The 19,155-nt window shown below is 41.0% G+C and overlaps 2 protein-coding genes across 2 annotated transcripts; one reads left to right on the forward strand and one right to left on the reverse strand.

Annotated features, from left to right (window-relative positions):
* Positions 1 to 382: 382 nt before the first annotated feature.
* Positions 383 to 15,350, forward strand: LOC131878512 (uncharacterized). Its single transcript, XM_059224503.1, has 13 exons — positions 383 to 570; positions 4,968 to 5,395; positions 5,481 to 5,548; positions 5,863 to 6,107; positions 6,725 to 6,807; positions 9,707 to 9,847; positions 9,959 to 10,114; positions 10,807 to 10,967; positions 11,510 to 12,010; positions 12,106 to 12,267; positions 14,410 to 14,769; positions 14,837 to 15,017; positions 15,114 to 15,350. Exons 1-13 carry the CDS (start codon positions 551 to 553, stop codon positions 15,131 to 15,133), a joined length of 2,526 nt encoding a protein of 841 aa, XP_059080486.1. The 5' UTR covers positions 383 to 550; the 3' UTR covers positions 15,134 to 15,350.
* Positions 15,351 to 15,490: 140 nt separating this feature from the next.
* Positions 15,491 to 16,924, reverse strand: LOC131878515 (uncharacterized). The gene is made up of 2 exons (XM_059224507.1): positions 16,761 to 16,924; positions 15,491 to 16,223 (listed from the first exon to the last, which is right to left on the reverse strand). Exons 1-2 carry the CDS (start codon positions 16,828 to 16,830, stop codon positions 15,634 to 15,636), a joined length of 660 nt encoding a protein of 219 aa, XP_059080490.1. The 5' UTR covers positions 16,831 to 16,924; the 3' UTR covers positions 15,491 to 15,633.
* Positions 16,925 to 19,155: the final 2,231 nt, after the last annotated feature.

The following is a 19,155-nucleotide window of genomic DNA, read 5'->3' on the forward strand; positions in this document are numbered from 1 at the left end:
CGGTCATGTCAGAAAAAGAAAAGTGTCCGAAAAAAATCGTTTTGCAAAGTGTTGTAAAATCTGGATTTTTTTCTTTTCTGTAGTTGCTAATCCAATTTTCGGCAACTTGTTTTTACCTTTGATGGGGTTTGAACCGTGAAAATCAAATTCGGCCAGGCTTTGATAGTCTCCTAATGTGAACTTTGAAAACGTGTATTGCCCAAGAATTATTCAAAATCCTTCAGCTAGATGTGCGAAATGGCGAATCAGCCTTGCCTCAATCAAGCGTGATGATTCGTTGATCAGGACAACACGTTTCACGTTTGGTAAAGCCTTGAAGTGTGAGTTTCGATCAAAGACCCCCATGCCCAAAGTTCTTCTTCGTCCTAATTCTGGGTCCTTGTTCCATTTCGAGAGATTTCAGCATGGTTTACGTGCCCATTGTTCATCCTGGCTGGCCAACGATGACCTCGAACCTCGCATGTGCGTCTAAGCTTTTGAAACGTGATAAAAATTTACCAACCGTAAAATATTGAATCTGATATCGTTACACAGCTGTGCCTGTGGTGGCATGACCTTCCACTATGAAAGGTGGGTGAAAGACTGAGGGTCTTAAACTTCAGGCCAAAATGGCAGTACGGCAACCATTTGCTTAATGAAACATCCGGCTAAAAGTACTTCTCAAATCTTAAAACTACTGACAAAGAGAGGGAATAAGTAAGTGTAAACTATGCGATGACAAGCAGCATGCTAACTTTCAAAGATTAATTGATTCAAAATGGGACCGTGAGAAATGATTTTAGACTTCCTTCATTTACTAACCATTCACGTCACATTAATTATCCCCCCTTTCGGCGTCAGTGGAATGCAAATCATTGAGATGTACAATGTAGAACATGATGGAAATAGCTAATAAATCGCCGCAGTGGCTTTTCCAACCATACTCACTGAATGAAAAAGACAGATTGCATGACAAAAACCTTCTCGATTTTCTGCTCAAAATGCAAATCAATTTCAAATCCTACCTCTAGACTGTAGCGATTAAAGACAACACAATTGAACTACTAGGAGGAAAGACATTACACAAGAGAAGATCGATGTAGAAATAAGACGGCTGCAAGCAATACTAAGTTCTTACTTAGCATTCGTAAACCAGGCAGTTCTAGAATATAATGTACGTAAAAAATCCCAGAAATTATTGTTTCACGATGTGTTTCACAATTCTTCTCTCTCAAGTCATGGTGGGTGTATAAATACTAAACAACTTGTAAAACTCAGAAATCTATTGTAAAAGGGAAAAACTCTCTCCGAATCGGAGACACCTTGTTAACAAATCAAATTGCCAGTTTAATTATCTAATACTTGGTACTGTTATCTAGCAATGGTTGATCTCGGTTACCTTTCTACTCAGGGGTTACAAGTGCCAATACAACGCGAATCAATAATTATCCAACCCTTGAGACATGGGGACAGATAAAGGAGACACAAATCCTCGACTTCCAGTAAAAGCCATTCTGCAGAGCATGTCCGGTTAGGTCCACTCCTCTGTATTGATGGTCCATATTGACCCACTAACAACATGGGTTTCTTATTTCTTTTTCTCCTCCTCCCGATGGGGGAAGTGTAGATAAGGCATGCTAGGCAATACGTATCCACTGTAATTGAAAGCCATCTTTGACAGATAGAAGCTGAGAAAGTACTCATTTGTTTGTCGGATTTGCTCGGTTGCCCACTTTGTTGACGTTATTCATACCAATGAGGGACGCAAGTGGCTTCATTTTTTCTTCGGTCACACCCAAGGTTGTTCCTGATTTATTGACAACAGAAACCTCGATTAGGACGAGGGACATTTTATGTCGAAATTTAACAAGCTTGAAACCTCTCTAGATGTTGTAACGTTACATGCCGCATAAAGATTGATAGCATACTGAAAATGGACGAGCACTTGTCTCAAGAAATGGCAAATGTTAAGTTAATTATTTTTCAACAAACAAGCGATTGTGCTGATGTTAGACTCAAACGTACGAGCATTTGATAACATTTGAGACAATGTTGCTAGACACGTGTTAATAATCAAACTGTTCTATGAGATTGCACCGCAAAAAGATGCTTTTGGCTTCTGATGAAGATTAAAAGCTGAATTTAGCGAGGTGAGAGACAATGATATTTATTTTGTTGTATTTCACAAGAGAAGCACTTAATTCATAACTCAATTGTCATGACAAACATGGAACATCGTGTACGATTTGTGTTATACGTAATCAATATTGCTTGTACCTTAGCACCGTTTCTCTGGATGCATATACCTTAAAACACGCTTCTAAGAGCTTTCAGAGTGAAATATTATCTCATATTCTGGAATCCTAGGTGTGACAAGTGAACCCCATAAATCTGCACCGTCCAGAGAACAAGCTCTGGCTAGAAAGTTATCATGAACAAAGACGTCTCGAAATATGGTTGACGATAGACAAGAATCATAAAGATAAGCAAAGATGAAACTGGATTGCAGGGCTCAAAAGTGTAAACCTTGACATTCACTACAATTGATTCTGAATACTGGTTGATGAAAGGTCTCATGGATACTTTTGAAGATGTATTGAAAAAGATACCTTTTGCACCTTATGTGGCTTTTTTTGATTTTAAACAGGCTTATATCTTTGCGTTTGAGATTTTTTCCTTTGTCAGTATTTGGCCCTCAAAAACAAACTATTTTCCAAGCCCTAGTAATGAGGAAGATTGACTTTTCGGTTTGGTTTGGCTTGGTATGCAAATTGAAAAATAATAATGTTGTGGATGGGGTTTTTATTAGCGTTGCTCATGAACCTTTGAATCCAAAAGAAATGTTGTCTATAGCTGTATTACGGTCTTCAAAAGGCTAAAAGGGGTGAGAATGACTGCAATTTGCCTGAATTGAACCTAGCAAGGGAAATATCCATGAATAGTGCTCCATAATACAAGGTATCCCTCTTAGAAAGCTAGGCACATTGATGGTACAGTAAAGTACAAAATGATGATTGAGCCACACTGAAGGAAGGGCACGAGCAGGGTCGATTGGCTTTGTCTCTGAAAAGGGGGAGGAGAGGATTCAAATAGGCGATTCGGACTTTCTTTGAAGACCATGCTAACAAATTCTTGTCAGCGCAGTATGCATTCAGAGAATGCTCAATTGCACAGAAAGATGTGTCCAACGCAGAGAATGGCCTTCTTTACCGTTCTGTATGTAGGTCTCCTTCATTATACCCAATTAGATGATGGCAGAGGTCCCAATATTCTAAAGACGAATAGCGAGGCAAGTTACCGAGTAACGGGGCATAAGGATGTATGAAATGAATGAGTGAATGATGCAAAGTTAACCGTAATGCGGCGCTGTTTTCCTCCTCAATAGTGCGTGAAAGTCTTTGCCTGATGAGTGGTTATTCAACCAACCATGGCCATCACAGATTGTACCAAATAGCCCTTGAATAACGCGATCATTGATGGACGATGAGTTTACCAGTCTGATTGCTGAGCTTAGGAGCCATTTACGTGGAAAGCTTTTTCATCCTGAATCGCGTCACGAGTCTTTCTCGCTTGACTCGATGGTGATGAAATTTACTCAAGGAGAAAACCTTATATTTGCCATTATAGAACCCTACATCTTAACCCACAATCCTATGAGAAGATCTACAAGAAAGGCCAAGCCTATAAGGTTTCAGATTTGTTATTGGGTCGACTTCAAGGCCAGCTAAGGCTTCATGAGAAGCACATTTAACATGGTGAAGCACCATGGCACAAGTCGTTCAAAGTGACCGAACCTGGGCTCAATCGTCCGGAAATGTCTATGATATGAATGCTTTTGAGTGTTATTGGGAAAAGATTGTTTATGCGTGTGTTTGATGGTTGGTGGTCAGCAAACATGATATCTCTCAGTGGCTGTCCACTTGTAAGATTTATTTGCCTGATGATGGACGAACATGGTGGTTTGGAGTCAAAAGAGATGCTCCTCCTCAAGGCCACCACCCGCCCACCATTGTGATCCTCTAACTTTCTGTCTGGTCGTGAGCTGGTGGTGGTCTTCCTCATCATCGCTGAAAACATTATCTTCATCATCCCACTCTCTCTAGTTCACCCGCCACGAAGAAGTACATCCACAGCGCCATTGTGCGATGGCATGTTGTGCTCATGAAAATAAAAAAGCAAGCATGAAAACATGACGATCAGATCATTTTTTGCTTGATCATTGAATTTTGATGTCGACCACCATTTCCGGGGCAAAAGAACTGGCAGAAACGATACGCATAACTGTAAAACCGAAGGCTGAGCCCCACAAGCCCTGGCTAGCTTGCTAGCTCTTTGATTTGTGGCCGATGCAAATGAGCCGGGAGCTTGTGAGGCTTGAAAAATTCGGAATCAAAATGAAATCCCAGTGGAATCGAGGTATTGTTTATTGCGACTGAGAATGAATATCGGCCTGAATCGGCAAACCCCAAAAGCATAAGGCAATTCTACACATTTCGCACATCTACAGGGTGGTTGCAAGAAACTGTTTACTTCGTTTGCCGTCGTTTTTGAGAACATTTACAGTGGAAGTCCCCCCAAATCTGACCAGTAATAACGTGTTTTAACAGAATGAATTATGCAAAAATTTATTCTAAATGGTAGCCTTTGGCTGTTATGACCGTTGAGATGTGGGTTTTTGCAGATTCAAAACAGACTCTCAAAGCTTTGCTTGAGCAGCATCTCGATAACAAGGAGCCTTATTTGTAAATTGATTGTCCATTCTGATGATAAAGTAACGGTTGTCACATTGGAAGCACACATCATGGCGGGAAATTTGATACAACACATGCAAATGCACGACAGCCTTTCTTAATACTTATAATATAATACAAATAAAGGCAAGGGGACAGTTTGTTGAAGCCCCCCTGTATTACAGATAAAGAAAGCAGGATCCGGAAGTGAATGGTCCCAAAATGGCGTCATTAGTCGATACTGGGTTTTATTTTCAGTTCCACCTCTCAATCTCGACTATCCCCCGAGCACTGGTTTCAAATGGAACGCGAAGAAAACTACAACATCCAACACCCCGAGCGGTCAGGCCAACATTTGCGCCACCAACTCCGAATTCGATCCTCTAACGTTTCTCGAGCGTTCCCGCCTAGTAATCCCTTTCATCGTGGATCCCACGGGCCAGAGCAGCTCCAGCAACAACAGCCACAAGTGCATCTGCCCAAATTCATTCACATCACTTCGAATATGATTAAGATGATGATGCTGTCCAACGAGAATGGCACTGAGGCTGAGGGGGCATCATCCTTTCGAAGTCGACGAGTTCGACGTCAAGAGGACGATGATGCATTCAGTAAGAATATCACCAAGATCCTCGAGGATTTACTCAAAGACTACGACAAAACTGAAAGACCATCGTTTCGCTCAGGTATCAAGTTTCAGCATTCCTCAGTTCAATCCGCGTTTTCGTTGAAAACATGCAGAAAAATTATTGATTATTTCTTATTTCCTAGGCAAGGCCACAAAGGTGAAAATCAATATCCTCGTTCGAAGCATGGGTCCAATATCGGAGGAGGCTATGGTGAGTGTCTCTGTTACATTCATGATTTCTACATTTATTTGTCAAGGGCTGACGGGAGAATTCGGCTTATTGAAATGTATGAAGAATGATTGAGACTGTGTCAAAACGGCAAAGCAACATTTCTCGAGTCGAATCGATCCCCTTCCGGATGGGTCGGATCGGTAATGGAAAGGCCAACTTTGGTTTGGCAGGTTTTCTTCAAATAGATGGACATGATGTGGACGACCCCCCCCCCTCTTCCTCCCTATTTTATTGTACTATCGCACACCTACTGTACCACTGGTACGTACATGGTTGTTTTGTTTTTGTTTTAGGACTACTCGATGGATTGCTACTTTCGTCAATATTGGAGAGACGAACGACTGAGTTTCACGGGGGTGAAGAAGAATGCCCATTCGCTGTCCATTAATCAACTCAGTCTCAATGTGAAGATGTTGGAGAAAATATGGAAGCCCGATACGTACTTCCACAATGGTCTTAGTTCCTATATCCACACGATTACCCGACCAAACAAGCTCCTGCGAATTTCGGAGCACGGTGATATAACGTACTCGATGCGGTGAGACACGTGAAGAACTTATATGTTAACCGGAAAAAATACCCGTGTGTGTTTCAAGTTGACCGATCCCTTTAAAACGTAACCACTTTTTGTATCTTAAATAATTTTGTGCTATTTTAAGAATCAACCATTTCACAAACTCGTTTGAGATTGAGGAGGGCTTAGAAGTGGCGAATGACAGTTGGTGACTTTGATTACACTACAAATTTCGTGTTTGTCTTGGAATGCACCACTTCAAAGTGATTCGGAAATGAGGTCTATCTGAAGATGACACTCTAAAGGCTTGATCCAGAATCTGCGATTTCCACCTGCACTTGGCCCTCGTTCCTCCCAACGAAAATGAGCTACGGTTGATGTCGGCGAATACTTACTTAGTATACTACTACTATATTTGATGCATACCCCTCGGCTTTGCTCAGCTCAAAGCAGCAAACTGGACGACAAGTTTGAGCCCAAGTTTGAGCTTTCCAAGTTGGCAAATCGAACTTGAGAATCTGTCGGGCAGAAAATAGTCCATCTTGAGAAACGACCACATTGAAATCGAGCTTCAGGCTCGGGGACGAGTTTCGTACGCCCCCTGCTATTGTCTTATGAAATGAATGTTCCATCCTTTGCAGCCTTACAATCAAAGCCAAATGCCCAATGATGTTGAGGAGTTTCCCCATGGATTGGCAATCTTGCCCGTTGGTTATCGGAAGCTGTGAGTGACATATGTGTCTATAGATTTCTTCCCCTTCTTTCTTTTTGGTTCCCTTTAGATTGCTTTAAGTTGGTTTCAATAGTCCCCGATAAAATGTTTTTGGTCCGGTGTTTCAAAGGATTGCAACTCTCTGATTCATTGTCTCAACAGCCTAAGAATTTACCGTAGTTGTATTAATTGGTGGAATACCTAAAAGAGAAATGCAAATAGAACATGAGATATTCTGAATTACCTCGCCATGGTCAATCACGTTTCAGCGGACTCTGTTTCAGTTATTTAAATACGATTGTAGGGCTTGTATAAACTCAAGTTTTGAAGTTCAGGAATCAAGTTTGCCATGATCTGTGGGGTCTTCCCTATTAGATTTTTGTAATTAGTTTCTACACTATTAGTCCATTACAAACTTGCACAACCACTACCCGAAGAGAGCATCTTAAATAAATCTGGTTTTCGGTTTCATGACGAACAGTAAACAGGGAAATACCATAATTGCATATGCAACCCAACAAAGTTTTTTTCAGTTAGTAGGTGCAAAACGTGCATGCAAGTTTTTCAACGTGTTGTACATCATATGCACTAGGCTTGTAGTGAATCTATCACATCTACCACCACAGAACGTAAGATCATTATTTGTATGCGCGCGGTCTCAAACTTGCACTCTACGTCTAAAGTACCGCGAGTAATCAATGGCCAGGACCGCCATGAAAGACCTCTCTCTTTCTCTCCGTTATGTAATGGCAATAACTTGAACAGATCTTCAACCCAGAGCATCACTGTATTTACTCTCGCCACTCGTTCATGGTTTTGAGTTCCCAGTTGTTATTTGGCACACTAACGATATAGTTGGAAGACTTCAGCATGTACAATAATCTATTCTCTCCCCAGGTTCTAAAGTAGCTCTAAATGAGCTCCTCGTCCGCCTTGGAGTGCTCAATGTTTTTTGGTAATTTTGGTATGGTGGCCAACCTTGTGTCCCACTCACCCATGACTTACTCAGCTTCCGTGTTTCGGGGTTCCTGACATCCAGTGAAACATTTCTGCGTTTGTACGTTTGTACCTGAATTGTTGGAGAAGCTTGGGCCACCATAGATCCCCATGGAATCATGTACACTAAAACGAAAAACTTCATCCGTCTGAGAAATAATAAAATCAAGTAGAGGAGGCACTTGTTTCTGAAGAATGAGCCCGGGTCCAAACTTGCTAAGCACTGTTTGAAGTTGCCTAATCGCCTGCCCCGGGAAGGATCTCTAAAGTTGGGATTCGTGGAACGTGACAAGGTTTAAGACGACTTGACTACTACATTTAGGCAGTGGTAGACCAACGAGGGTGGCATTTTCCCTTTGAAGACATCTTTCATATGTAATGTATACCTTCCCATCGTGGTACGCTTCGATGCGGATCGGCAAGATATGGAATCACACGAGCATATATTCCTAAGGGGGGTTCCAAACCTTCCACAATGCCTGCTACCTCCTCCTAGCAGATTTTTCCATCAACCGCCCAAAAGGATTTGCTGAGTCAGAATCAGACACTTCAATAGCTCGAAACGGATGGAACGGAAGTCGAATTTGAAGGCATCCAACTCCAAGTAATTTCCATCCGATTGTTATACAATACAATTGTGTGTGCGTGTGGGCCATTTAGTGAGATTGCCTCGTTCAATTTAATAACTTCCTAGGTGATGATTGGATCATGTTGGCAAGCACATCAGATTGCCATAGCAGATTAGTGAGAAGGCAATTGAGTTCAGACTGCGGCACCAAACGGTGGGAAGAATGTCAGAGGCTAAGTACTGTACTGCTATTAGCTTAGCGAGTAGAAGGTTGGATAGTTGGAAAGATGGACAGACAGTGAGACCGACGGACAGACGGACGGACAGACGGACGGACGGACGGACGAATTGCACCCTTAGCTCGACTATATTGGGGAAGAATCTCGATGATGTGAAGTATTCCTGTCACGTTGCTAAAAGGTCCTGCAAAAAGTTAATTTTGGTCAAGCCAGATGATAGGAAGTGGTCGTCGAGCCAGGGAGACGCGGGCACGACAAGAAGGATGTGTGCCCAAAAGTCAAGGAATTTGTCCCACCACAGGGATTTGGACGGCTAAGAATGTGTCACTTGGTATAAAAAGAATCTTTCCTAAAGTGCCGTTGAACGAGGATGAACCTAGCGAGTGGGGCTCGCCTAGATGAGTGACCATCAACCCTTCTCCACTTGTTTGGTCTACAGTATTCTAGGGAATTTAGCACTTGAGAAGCTCCTTCAAATTCAATTGTAACCGAGGTCATTGTTGTGCCTGGTGAACGACGAGCTTTCGTGGGGCTTTCAAGTTGAATTTTCTTTGTGATGGCAGGTTTCTTACCCATTCTTTATCGAATAGCTCAATCCCACCACCACAAACAGAGCCAACTTGAAGCGATTGTCCCCTATATATTGTACTTCCCCACATACGTACACTCAGACGTATTTACTGGTAGCCCATTCATGAGAACGAGAGCGACCACATCGTCAATCCTCCTGGTCCCCTTCCTTCTCGTTCCATTGGAACATTGGTGGAGAGGGCGGACTAACATTTCTCACTTTGTGACACCAGTAGCTTCTCAGAATCGATGTCCCCTATCTCCCCGGGGCTCTTTGATGCACTCTCGACGAATCTCGATTTGTGAATCGATTTCAGTATTCTCTCTTTTCGTCAACTTCGGATTCTGGCTTCGTTTTTCGGTTCCCCAGGCCTTATTTCGTGGTTTGGCAAGATGGGGAGTGACGCTGAGGGACGTGGAGGGGGCTGAAGCATATGATGATGATGATGATGATGATGAAGATGATGATAATCTTCTTTTTCTCCCTCGTCGCCTTCTTCTCGTTTTACTTCTATTGCTGCATTTCGTTCATTTTCAGTTGCCTACACTGAAGACGAAGTGCTTTACATCTGGTCGAATCCTCAAAACGCCGTGGGCTACGAAGGAAAACTTGAACTCTCTCAATTCGATATCAAGCACACGTCTTTCAGAGGATTAAACTATTCGAGAGGACACAGCAGTAAGCAAAAAAGAATAATCCGGTGGCTGTATGCCACAAAGACTTCGGCTCAAACATCAAACCTAAATGAATACTTACAACAGCACTACTTTGATCCTTGTTCGTTTCAAGGTGGCCGGTATTCGGTGCTTCAAGTGGTAATCGCTCTTCAAAGACACACGGGCTACTTCTTAATCCAGATCTATTTGCCTTGTACCCTTCTGGTCATCATGTCTTGGGTGGGGTTTTGGTTGAACCGCGAGGCTACATCCGATCGTATTGGATTAGGTACGTCCAATTTCCGTGTGTAAGTTGTCCTTAAGGCCTGGCACTCTCCACCTGTGACCAATCGTCACGGAAGGGTTTGCCCATTTATACTGATTTGGTTAAAATCAATTTTAAAAGCACACTCTACAAAAGATGGCACATTGTCCTGAGAACTGGGTCAACAGGAGCTGTCTGTTGTGGCCTAAAAGTCCTTGAAGTAGAAATTGAATGACAAACCGGGTGAAACTTTAAACTTTGAATTGAATCGATGACCATGTTAGGGTTCGAAATTTATGCAAAGAACTTGTAATACGAAATTGATAGTTCTGTTCAATGCAAACTCGGCTCTTCAAGAGAAAGATATGATTAAAAGCCTTTGTCCAGATTGGTCAGAGTTCACTGGAAGGTGAGGCACAAATTTGTAGGAAACTGTTCTGTGCTCCATCATTCTTCTCTATCTCTCAGATTTCCTCTTCATTCTGAAGCTATCTTATTTGAAAGATACGCCTCATTCGTCATCTGTTCATAGAGGAATCATGTGTGTGAATGAGATTTATCTTGTGTTCGGCTAGACTAATCAAAATATTCAAAGGTTTAATCAAGACCTCAATTCGTTCAAAGTTTTGCCACTCTTTCTTAAATCCCGTCGCTTGTAACTTGAGTAAAGCCATCATGTGGATTCATGATTGTGAGTTATCTTTTTACACTTGTAGGAATTACCACGGTGCTGACCTTGTCAACACTGTCCTTAGAGAGTCGAACAAGTTTGCCAAAAACTCATTACGCCACCGCCTTGGATTGGTTCATCATCTGCAGCTTTGGATATTGCGTGGCCACGCTCCTGGAATTTGCTGCCGTTCATTACTTCACCAAGGTGATCTAGCAAAAGAAGTACTCGTTGGGTCCAAAAAAAGGCTAGACGAAGTCCTAAAAGACCCCCCCCCCCCCCCATTGGTCCCTGATCTCGAATCAAAAGTATCTGGAAATAAGTCATCATTTGAAGAAACTTCTTGTCATCATTCTAGGATAACTCTTGAGACTCTTTCCTCTTGACCCTTGACCGAATCTACTGAACACTACACTGTAGTAGGTGGCAAGTTATTTCCTCAATCTTGATGATGAGAGAATGGCGATCTTAAGAAACCGGAGAAATGCCAAAGAAAATGGGCAAAGGCTCCATTCAAGAGGGAAACTCTCATTTAGTCAGTCCAATCTTAGCCAGAATCTACGATTTTCTAGAGCTCTTAACGAATTCGAAAATACATATATCTAACTTGGCAGGCCGCTTTTTTCAATGATAAGATATGCCCAACCACGTCAATGAGCAGACAACTATTCACCTCAAAGACTCAGTACGACATTTCCGAGCAAGGCAAAAAGAATACGAACGGCCACATTGATAATATATTTTTACAGGTTGGAAGTGGCGAAGTGTTCGGCTTTGATGAGCCATCCTTGGCAGAGGTCGAGTTGCTGGAAAATGAAAAGTTCCAGACAACCCAAGAGGACATCGAGATTGTGATCGAGGACCACCCACTCAAACAAAGCGGGTCGTCTTCCCACATGGAAATGACTCATCACCCACTTTCAAATCACTCCGAGGGAGAGGATGACAATTGGTTAGACATAGAAAACTCATCCTCCGATGTGTGGGAGCCTTCTCCCTCAACCATTCCTCCCCCTCCTCCCGTGATGCCAGAAGAAATTCCAACCTATTACTGTCCTCAACACTCACGGCCATGTCTCGATCAAGTTCCCAAATTGGTCACCGTGATGGCGAGCCAATCTTCAAGTTCCTTAACCAAACAGGGGCGAGGATTTTTCGGAGGTCGAGGCCTCAAGAAGAGGTTAAGATGGAAGCGATCCCGGGAGAGCGATGTCACATCTCCTCAATTTACCCAGACTCCCTTTTACTTGGTAGCTAATATGAATCTATTTTACGGGCCTGCCAGCTTTTTGTACAAAAGAACACGGTTTGAAATTGAGTTGCACCCTGGACATTGTTGTTGCAGACAAACTCCGTAAACCCAGCCTTTAATGTGGACCGCATGAACCGCCAATGTGAATCTCACGTGTTAGGTGATAACGCCCAGCTGGACCTTTGCGATAGTACTCTGAGTGAGGAGAGCCGACTTCAAGGATTACGATATCACTCCTTGGAATCAGTTGATCAGGTGAGAATGACTCAATTTCAAATTGTAAAATACAGCACGTCCCACAAATAAGTAATTATTCTATTTTCTGGCCTGAAACCGTCAAGATCTGTCGTATGAATTAGAATAAAAGCCGATGTAGCTAGCCCCAATTTCTTGCATTTTCTATTCAGCTCATTGTTTAAGATCTACACAAAACAACAAGTCTAGATAGACACCACTCATATGCCGTTGTGTTCCTCCAGTAAGAGGACACGTTCCAATCCGCCTTTCAGCAACGCAATAACCTTGCTCACGGACTTCTACAAATGTGGACTACGAAACGAAAGCAAAAATATCTTTTCTCCTAAACCGCTCACTTGATTCCACATAAGCACGTCATACGACCACAAGATCTTGTTGAATAGATGAACTTGGGCCAGTTTGAGCCCAAAACTATCGTTAGGGAGCTCAGGAGATGTGTCCACAGTAATCTAGCAAACACTACATAAAATTTAAATTTTCGGCCTGCTCTTGGTAAGCTATACAAGCTCTTGACCACATAACTCGGAAACGAACCACTTTACAAGTAAATAGTATAAAATGACCTACCATTGATTGAGAAGATCTACGTTTCTTATCTTATATCGTCAATTCTAAGAGTGGCTCAGAATTGCTATGACCAAAAGTAAGCCGATTTGGCGAGAAACTCGTTCACAGTCCATGTTTCTAGAAGTTCGTGCCTTGGTCTCGACCTCTAATGCAGGGGGAGGAGGAGTCAGCCACGGCTCTCAGTTTAAATTTCACGCGATTTTTCGTGACGTTGGTCCCCGCACATGTCCCGCAATTGCAAAGCCTAAAGATATAATCATTGAAGCAATGACATCAATGTCAATGATATTTGCTCTCAAAACTGATGAAATAATATTGAATTCCATATCTTTTCATTACCATTGAATTCAACTTGTCATGAGAGGGCCAAAAAGATTAACAAATTCATGCATGTTAAAATAAGATTGACTATCAAATTTAAGTAAAAGTTTTTATTTTCTTTGAACTATTTCATTTTTAGGGGAAATGTCTTGCCTCAAAAACAAATTAGTTTTCTTAGCCATGGCATTATTGGTCATTGTAAAAAAATGTTGCTAGTATTAATTGATAAGGTGAAAAACTAATGTTTTGATGATTTCCACTTTATAGCTTTTATAGTTTGATTAATCCCTAGACTTTTAGAGACATAATGACACTAAACATGCTGCATTTATTGGTATTTCTGTTAGAAATGATTAATATTAATGGTCTTTTATCTGTCAGGACTCAGTTTTATATCTAAAATTATTTTTGAGCTTCTAAAGTTGGCCCCCATACATTACTAAACAATACCAGTTTTATATACGGTTCTAAAAAGCACCTCAATCAAGAGTTATAGGCCTATTTCTGACGAATCTTATGTCCTTGTTCATATACAGCTCCACTTTTTGAGGCGCGTTGTGACGTCATAGCTGGCCGTAGAGTCCTGACGACTCCTTAGTACATTGCCGTTCTACCTCTTTTTTCTATATACCTAACTCTAATATAATACATACCTTTGCACTACATAAAATCGGATATCCTTGTTTAAATACGAATTCAATAATTAAAATTGGTAGTTGTTTGTGTAGGTCGGAGTTCAGGGTGACTTGGGAATCTCAATCTCATGAGGTCAAATGTGTTTTTTAATCATTTTATTTGAAACGGTTTGGTTAAAAAAGGAGGTGCATTCTTGAACACACTTTACAGGAGAATTTCAGGGCGACCTTTTTCATGAGATCACGGTCCATTGGAAAGCAGAAATCTGTGGTCCAAAACCAAAGTTAGGAAAGCTGAAACTCTTTCAAATGAGGGAAAGAAGTTGGCCAAGTTTTTTCATTAGCGAGGAAATTGGTTCCATGTGGTCTCAAGTGAAAAGAGCCCTGAAATATGAGCGAAGACATGACCATAATCATTCCCATTTTTTTCCTTCACCAGTTTAGCTATAGATCGCCGGCGGCAAGGGTCTCTGGGGAGTTCCAGATTCCCTATGACCCACCATTAATTGTCTCAAGTTTGGGAGTTCGAAACAATGCAATATGAGAACACGGCTAATGAGGAGCTTGACTTCAGGCTCATATCTAAATAAAGACAACAACATTCTCTTCTTTCTAGTTAGAGAGCCTCGAATACGGTTTACCACTTCCAGCCATCCGGTATTCTAGTAACCACAGTTGTGAGCAACAACCCCAAAGCGAGACCTTAAAACTGAATCCCCGTCCCAACGGACTCCTGGCTCAACGAGGAGCTCCCAGTAGTAGGTCCAAGAAGTACATGGCCTTGTCCAACTCAATGTCGATGCCCGCCATGGCTCAAGCGGACTTGGCAGAGGATTCTACAAGGGTGCCGCCCTACCGAATGGCCAAGAACGGGGTCGAGCCGCGTCGACGGTGCTCGCAAGCCATCGCCCAAACACAAACTATAAGAAGGCCGAGGTGCTGGAGGCAGTTCATATTTTGTCTTCTGGCCAACGAGGTGCGACTTTTCCCTAACTAAAGTCTTGCTATGCAGCACCCTAATGATCTTCATTTCATTTGATCAGAATTATCGGAGAGAACGGCAGAAGGAAGCAGCTAAGTCGGGCACGACCAATTCCACGTCGAAGATCGATTCAGTGGCTCGAATACTATTCCCTGTGTCCTTTGGTCTCTTCAATCTAGCTTATTGGTACAGCTACTTCCAAGCTCAAGCACCCTTTGCTTGGGAAGATCACCCACTGAAAGGTGCCGAATTGATGCCTGCTATCGTTGAACATCCGCTTTAGGGTGCCACGAGTTGGATTGGTTTTAACGAATATCTTTACTTCATTCCTTCTTTAGGCAACACATTGAGCCATTGATGAGCAATTCTCAAAGGGCTCGCAGCTCATGAATGAGCCTGTTCTATCCTTGGTAACTGTCTAACTAAGAATGTCAAGCCTTCAAGATGCTTTAGGAGAGAAAATGGACATTTGTTTCGCCAGAGTTGGTTTTCGGCCGCCCTTTCCCCAACATTCATGGTCGATCTTAAAAGACACTCATGATTTGATTGATTAACCACCGTTCATTGACCTAGATATTGTCGCGCATTTTGAGGGTTAAGGCACTCGGTCTCAGAAGTTGTTCAAAGTGCAAAGAATAACAAATAGTTTGTGATGTTCTAACGAAATATTCGCAACGTGAATCAATACAAAACTGAAGGAGAAGAAAGCGCAGCGTTGAGAATCCGTCTAACCAGAAAATGAATTATTTGATACTGATAATCTTGTATCTGCATCAAAGTTTGGCACCAAGGTAGTAGTACACAAGTTTGGGCATAATGGTGGTGTGGGCGTTTGTCAGTCTCTTTTCTGCTTGAATATCAATATTGATCATATTGACTCGACGAGCCGTAGTCGTCAGCCCCCTTTGATGGTCCATCTGAATATAAATCGTCTCCGACGTCTAGTTCCGAAATGGTTGAACCATCCTCCGGCTTTTGAGACTCATTTCCGTCAAGCAATGGCGGTCTGACTGGACAGGAGCACTTGCGGCATTGGGATTCGCAATCCGAGAGACTGCATCGACACGTGCTACAATCTGTGTTGCATTTCAAGCAATTGCTATTGCACGCCAAAGACAGGTTGCAGTCGCAGATATCGCAATTGAAGCACTTCGGACACACGCGATTGCAAATGGGACTCTCTCCACACTCACATGTGTTACAATTGGCCACACACTTGGGGCACTCGGACGCGCATTCGGGTACCCGGCAGTTGCAGTTGCGGCAGAAATCGCTGCACCGATTGCATTCCCGGCGACAGCGACTCCCATTCACGCAATCGCAAGCCTCACAGAAGCATTCTTGAACGCAAGTCAGATTGCATAATGGGTTGGAACATTGGCAGATTCCACAAACCAACAATTTGATCTCCGGGTCGTCTTGAATGCCCGTGGCTACAACCTCCAGGTCTGCGTGAACGTAGACGAGAATGAAAGATAAGAAGGGCAATAATTATATTAGAATTAGTATGGAAATCAAGTCACTGTTTGCATATTCTAACCGGTTATACTGCACAATTGACAGCGCACAAATGAAGTCACAATAGATAAGTTGCATTAAACAATGAATCGTCTTAATTTTGACGGCTTTTGACCATTTTTGGAATCTTTTGATTTTTTTATTGTTGTAGATGCTACTTGTGTTTAGTTGCATTGTCACTGACTAACTTCACAAGTCTTGATGCATTGTTTTTTTGGTCAATAAACGCATTTACGAAGTAGAGTTTTCATAAGTCAAGATGAACTAACATAAAACCTGGTCAATCGATGTTCCTTTACCCCATTGGCGAGATAAAAAGCAAGTTATTGTCAAACAGGACGGATAAAAGCCACACCAGTTCACCTCTCTCATTTCATTTTTTTTCCCATCTTGTTAAATTCTTCAATTCTGATGCTATGAACCCACACTTAAGCAAAATAATCTATTCAAAACAAGAATAAACTTACCATTTTGAGCTAAAACTTGGGTAGAAAAAAAGACAGAAATCCCAAGAGCTAGAGCAAAAACAGACCTCATGGTTCAAGGGTCGAACACGTTCTGATGGTTTGGTATAGAGTTGGAGATGCCGCGAACTTCAATCTTGATTCAAGATTGAGTACAATTAAATTGAACATTCATTTAAGTATTCAAGAACTGGTTTCAAAATAAAAGGAAAACCCAAACACCTCATGAATAGTGAGGAGAGCATATGTCATAAAAACTCACATTGATCAAGTTTTGCTTAAATGTCAAGCTCGATCATTATAGATGCAAGAACATTCAAAATAGCTTGTGTGAAAAAATTGTCTCTTTAGTAAAAAATAAATGCATTGGTACATTTAAGACAATTAAGAAACTGAAAAATTCATAAACGCAATTCGGAGATGTTATAAGTTCCCTTCATTTTAAACCAATAGACAGTTCATTAACAACTATTCGATTAATGTTTGCATATGATCTGATGAAAACAAGCTTTTGGGTTTCCAGAAACTGAGGGATATTTGCTCAAGCATATTTGTGTAAAAGACATATAAACTGATTTGCTTACTTGCTATTGTTGGTTCTTGAAATATCATTCCTGAAATCAATCAATCAATCAGGATTGAATGAAATTATTTCATTCTTCTGTCGAAAAGGTAAAAACTGCTCATGATATCATTTAAAACTTGAGTCATATGTTGTGCTCACCTATGTATTTCTTTTAATTGAATTTAATTTTCAAACCTTGTGGAATTTTCATGCGGGAAAATTATTTGATTAACCTCCTTTTCTCCGACCGAAAGATTACTTTTTTGCTTTTCGTAATAAAAGAGAGAAAAGAAAGTAAATCATACTTTTTCACTTTAAATTGTTGGTGTTTAGTTTAGTGTTTTAACTTGTTATCACATATGGTTTAAAGGCAAGAGCCTTTGAGACTTGAAATGTTTGCTTCTTAAGGGAGAGAGTAAGTTGGTTTATAGTGAAATAGATTTTGGTGTTGAGATCCTCCCATTGAACCCATTAGGATCAATGTTTTGCTTGGCAGCCTGAATCTTGTTTTTCCTTAACTCTTACCTTCAAGCAAACATTCAAGCGTTACGAAATATAAAAGCTTACTCTCTGAATGAAGTCTTTAGTGAATTTTCATACTAGATAACCTTCGTATACTGACGTCAGTCTGACATCAAAGCAAGAGCCAGGGTTAACCCCAACCCCGTTCTGGAACTTAAGTTGATGATTCCATCCTAGATAGTTGGTGCAGTTCAAGCTTGCTCCTAGAACGGTCGGGATTCACGACGCTGGATATGTCGCATTTTGTCTACAAAGTTTTTAGCTACTCTAATTTACACGTCAAAGGCTGGTTCATAAAATCTTGGATCAACGCAAACACTCATTGACCTCCGAAAACACCTTCAAACTGGCACGTCTATGTAGGCCATGTCTAAACATCAATAAACATTTAGCTCCATGAATGCTAAAACTGAGCCACACTTAAGAAAACATCAGAATATGAAATAATTACGTCGAAACTTTCAACCATTTCAACTGTTTTGCTATTGATTTTACAGGAAAACGTCAAATCAAAATTGAAAATAAGAGATTGCTTGTTATTTTGGAAACGATTTCATGGTACACACATGTACAGAGGGTAAAAGGTCTTTTTAAATTTTGATGGAAATACCGAAGGACATCTTGACATTTTCCTGACACGGAAAACTCTTCGGAAAAACTTTGATTACATTACTTGATGGAATTCTAGCTCATATTACAAACCTGCGTACCTAAAAAACAATAAAAACATATTATTTTCCAATCACATTTCATGAAATTTCGGAGAACTTTTAGCTCCAACTCCAAATTAGCATGTGACTGACCAAATCAGTTTTGAGTTATACTCGGTTAAATTTTAATGATTCTGCTTTAATTCGTTTCAGTTGCCACGGTTTTATCTAAACTCAAGTTCGCAGACAAATAATATATATTTCTAATATCACAAAATAAAACACCGTTTTCCTTCTTCTTGCGTAAACAAAAAAAATAGCTCAAAATGTTATTCAACATCTGTCAAATATCAATTAAGTATTTCTGCAATCGCTCGAATTTGGAAGAAGATATACTTATTCTCTGATTACGTTGTTGAAACGGAGTAAAAATTGCATCTTTGAGACCTCATTGAATTATAAGGATCGCTTAAGTATTGGACAGTGATAATTCTTGAATGGTTTGGCCATATAAGTATTTTTTATCTGAGCTAAAACTCTATTGAAGGATAAAATTAAAGTAATTCCGTATGGTTTTTTTTGAGCTAAAAGGAGTGCCAAGATGCATTTGGGTAGTGTTCTAGAAACTTTATAAGGATTTTAAACCATTTTGCACAATATA

Source organism: Tigriopus californicus, chromosome 3, assembly GCF_007210705.1.
Source record: "Tigriopus californicus strain San Diego chromosome 3, Tcal_SD_v2.1, whole genome shotgun sequence".
NCBI lineage: Eukaryota > Metazoa > Arthropoda > Copepoda > Harpacticoida > Harpacticidae > Tigriopus > Tigriopus californicus.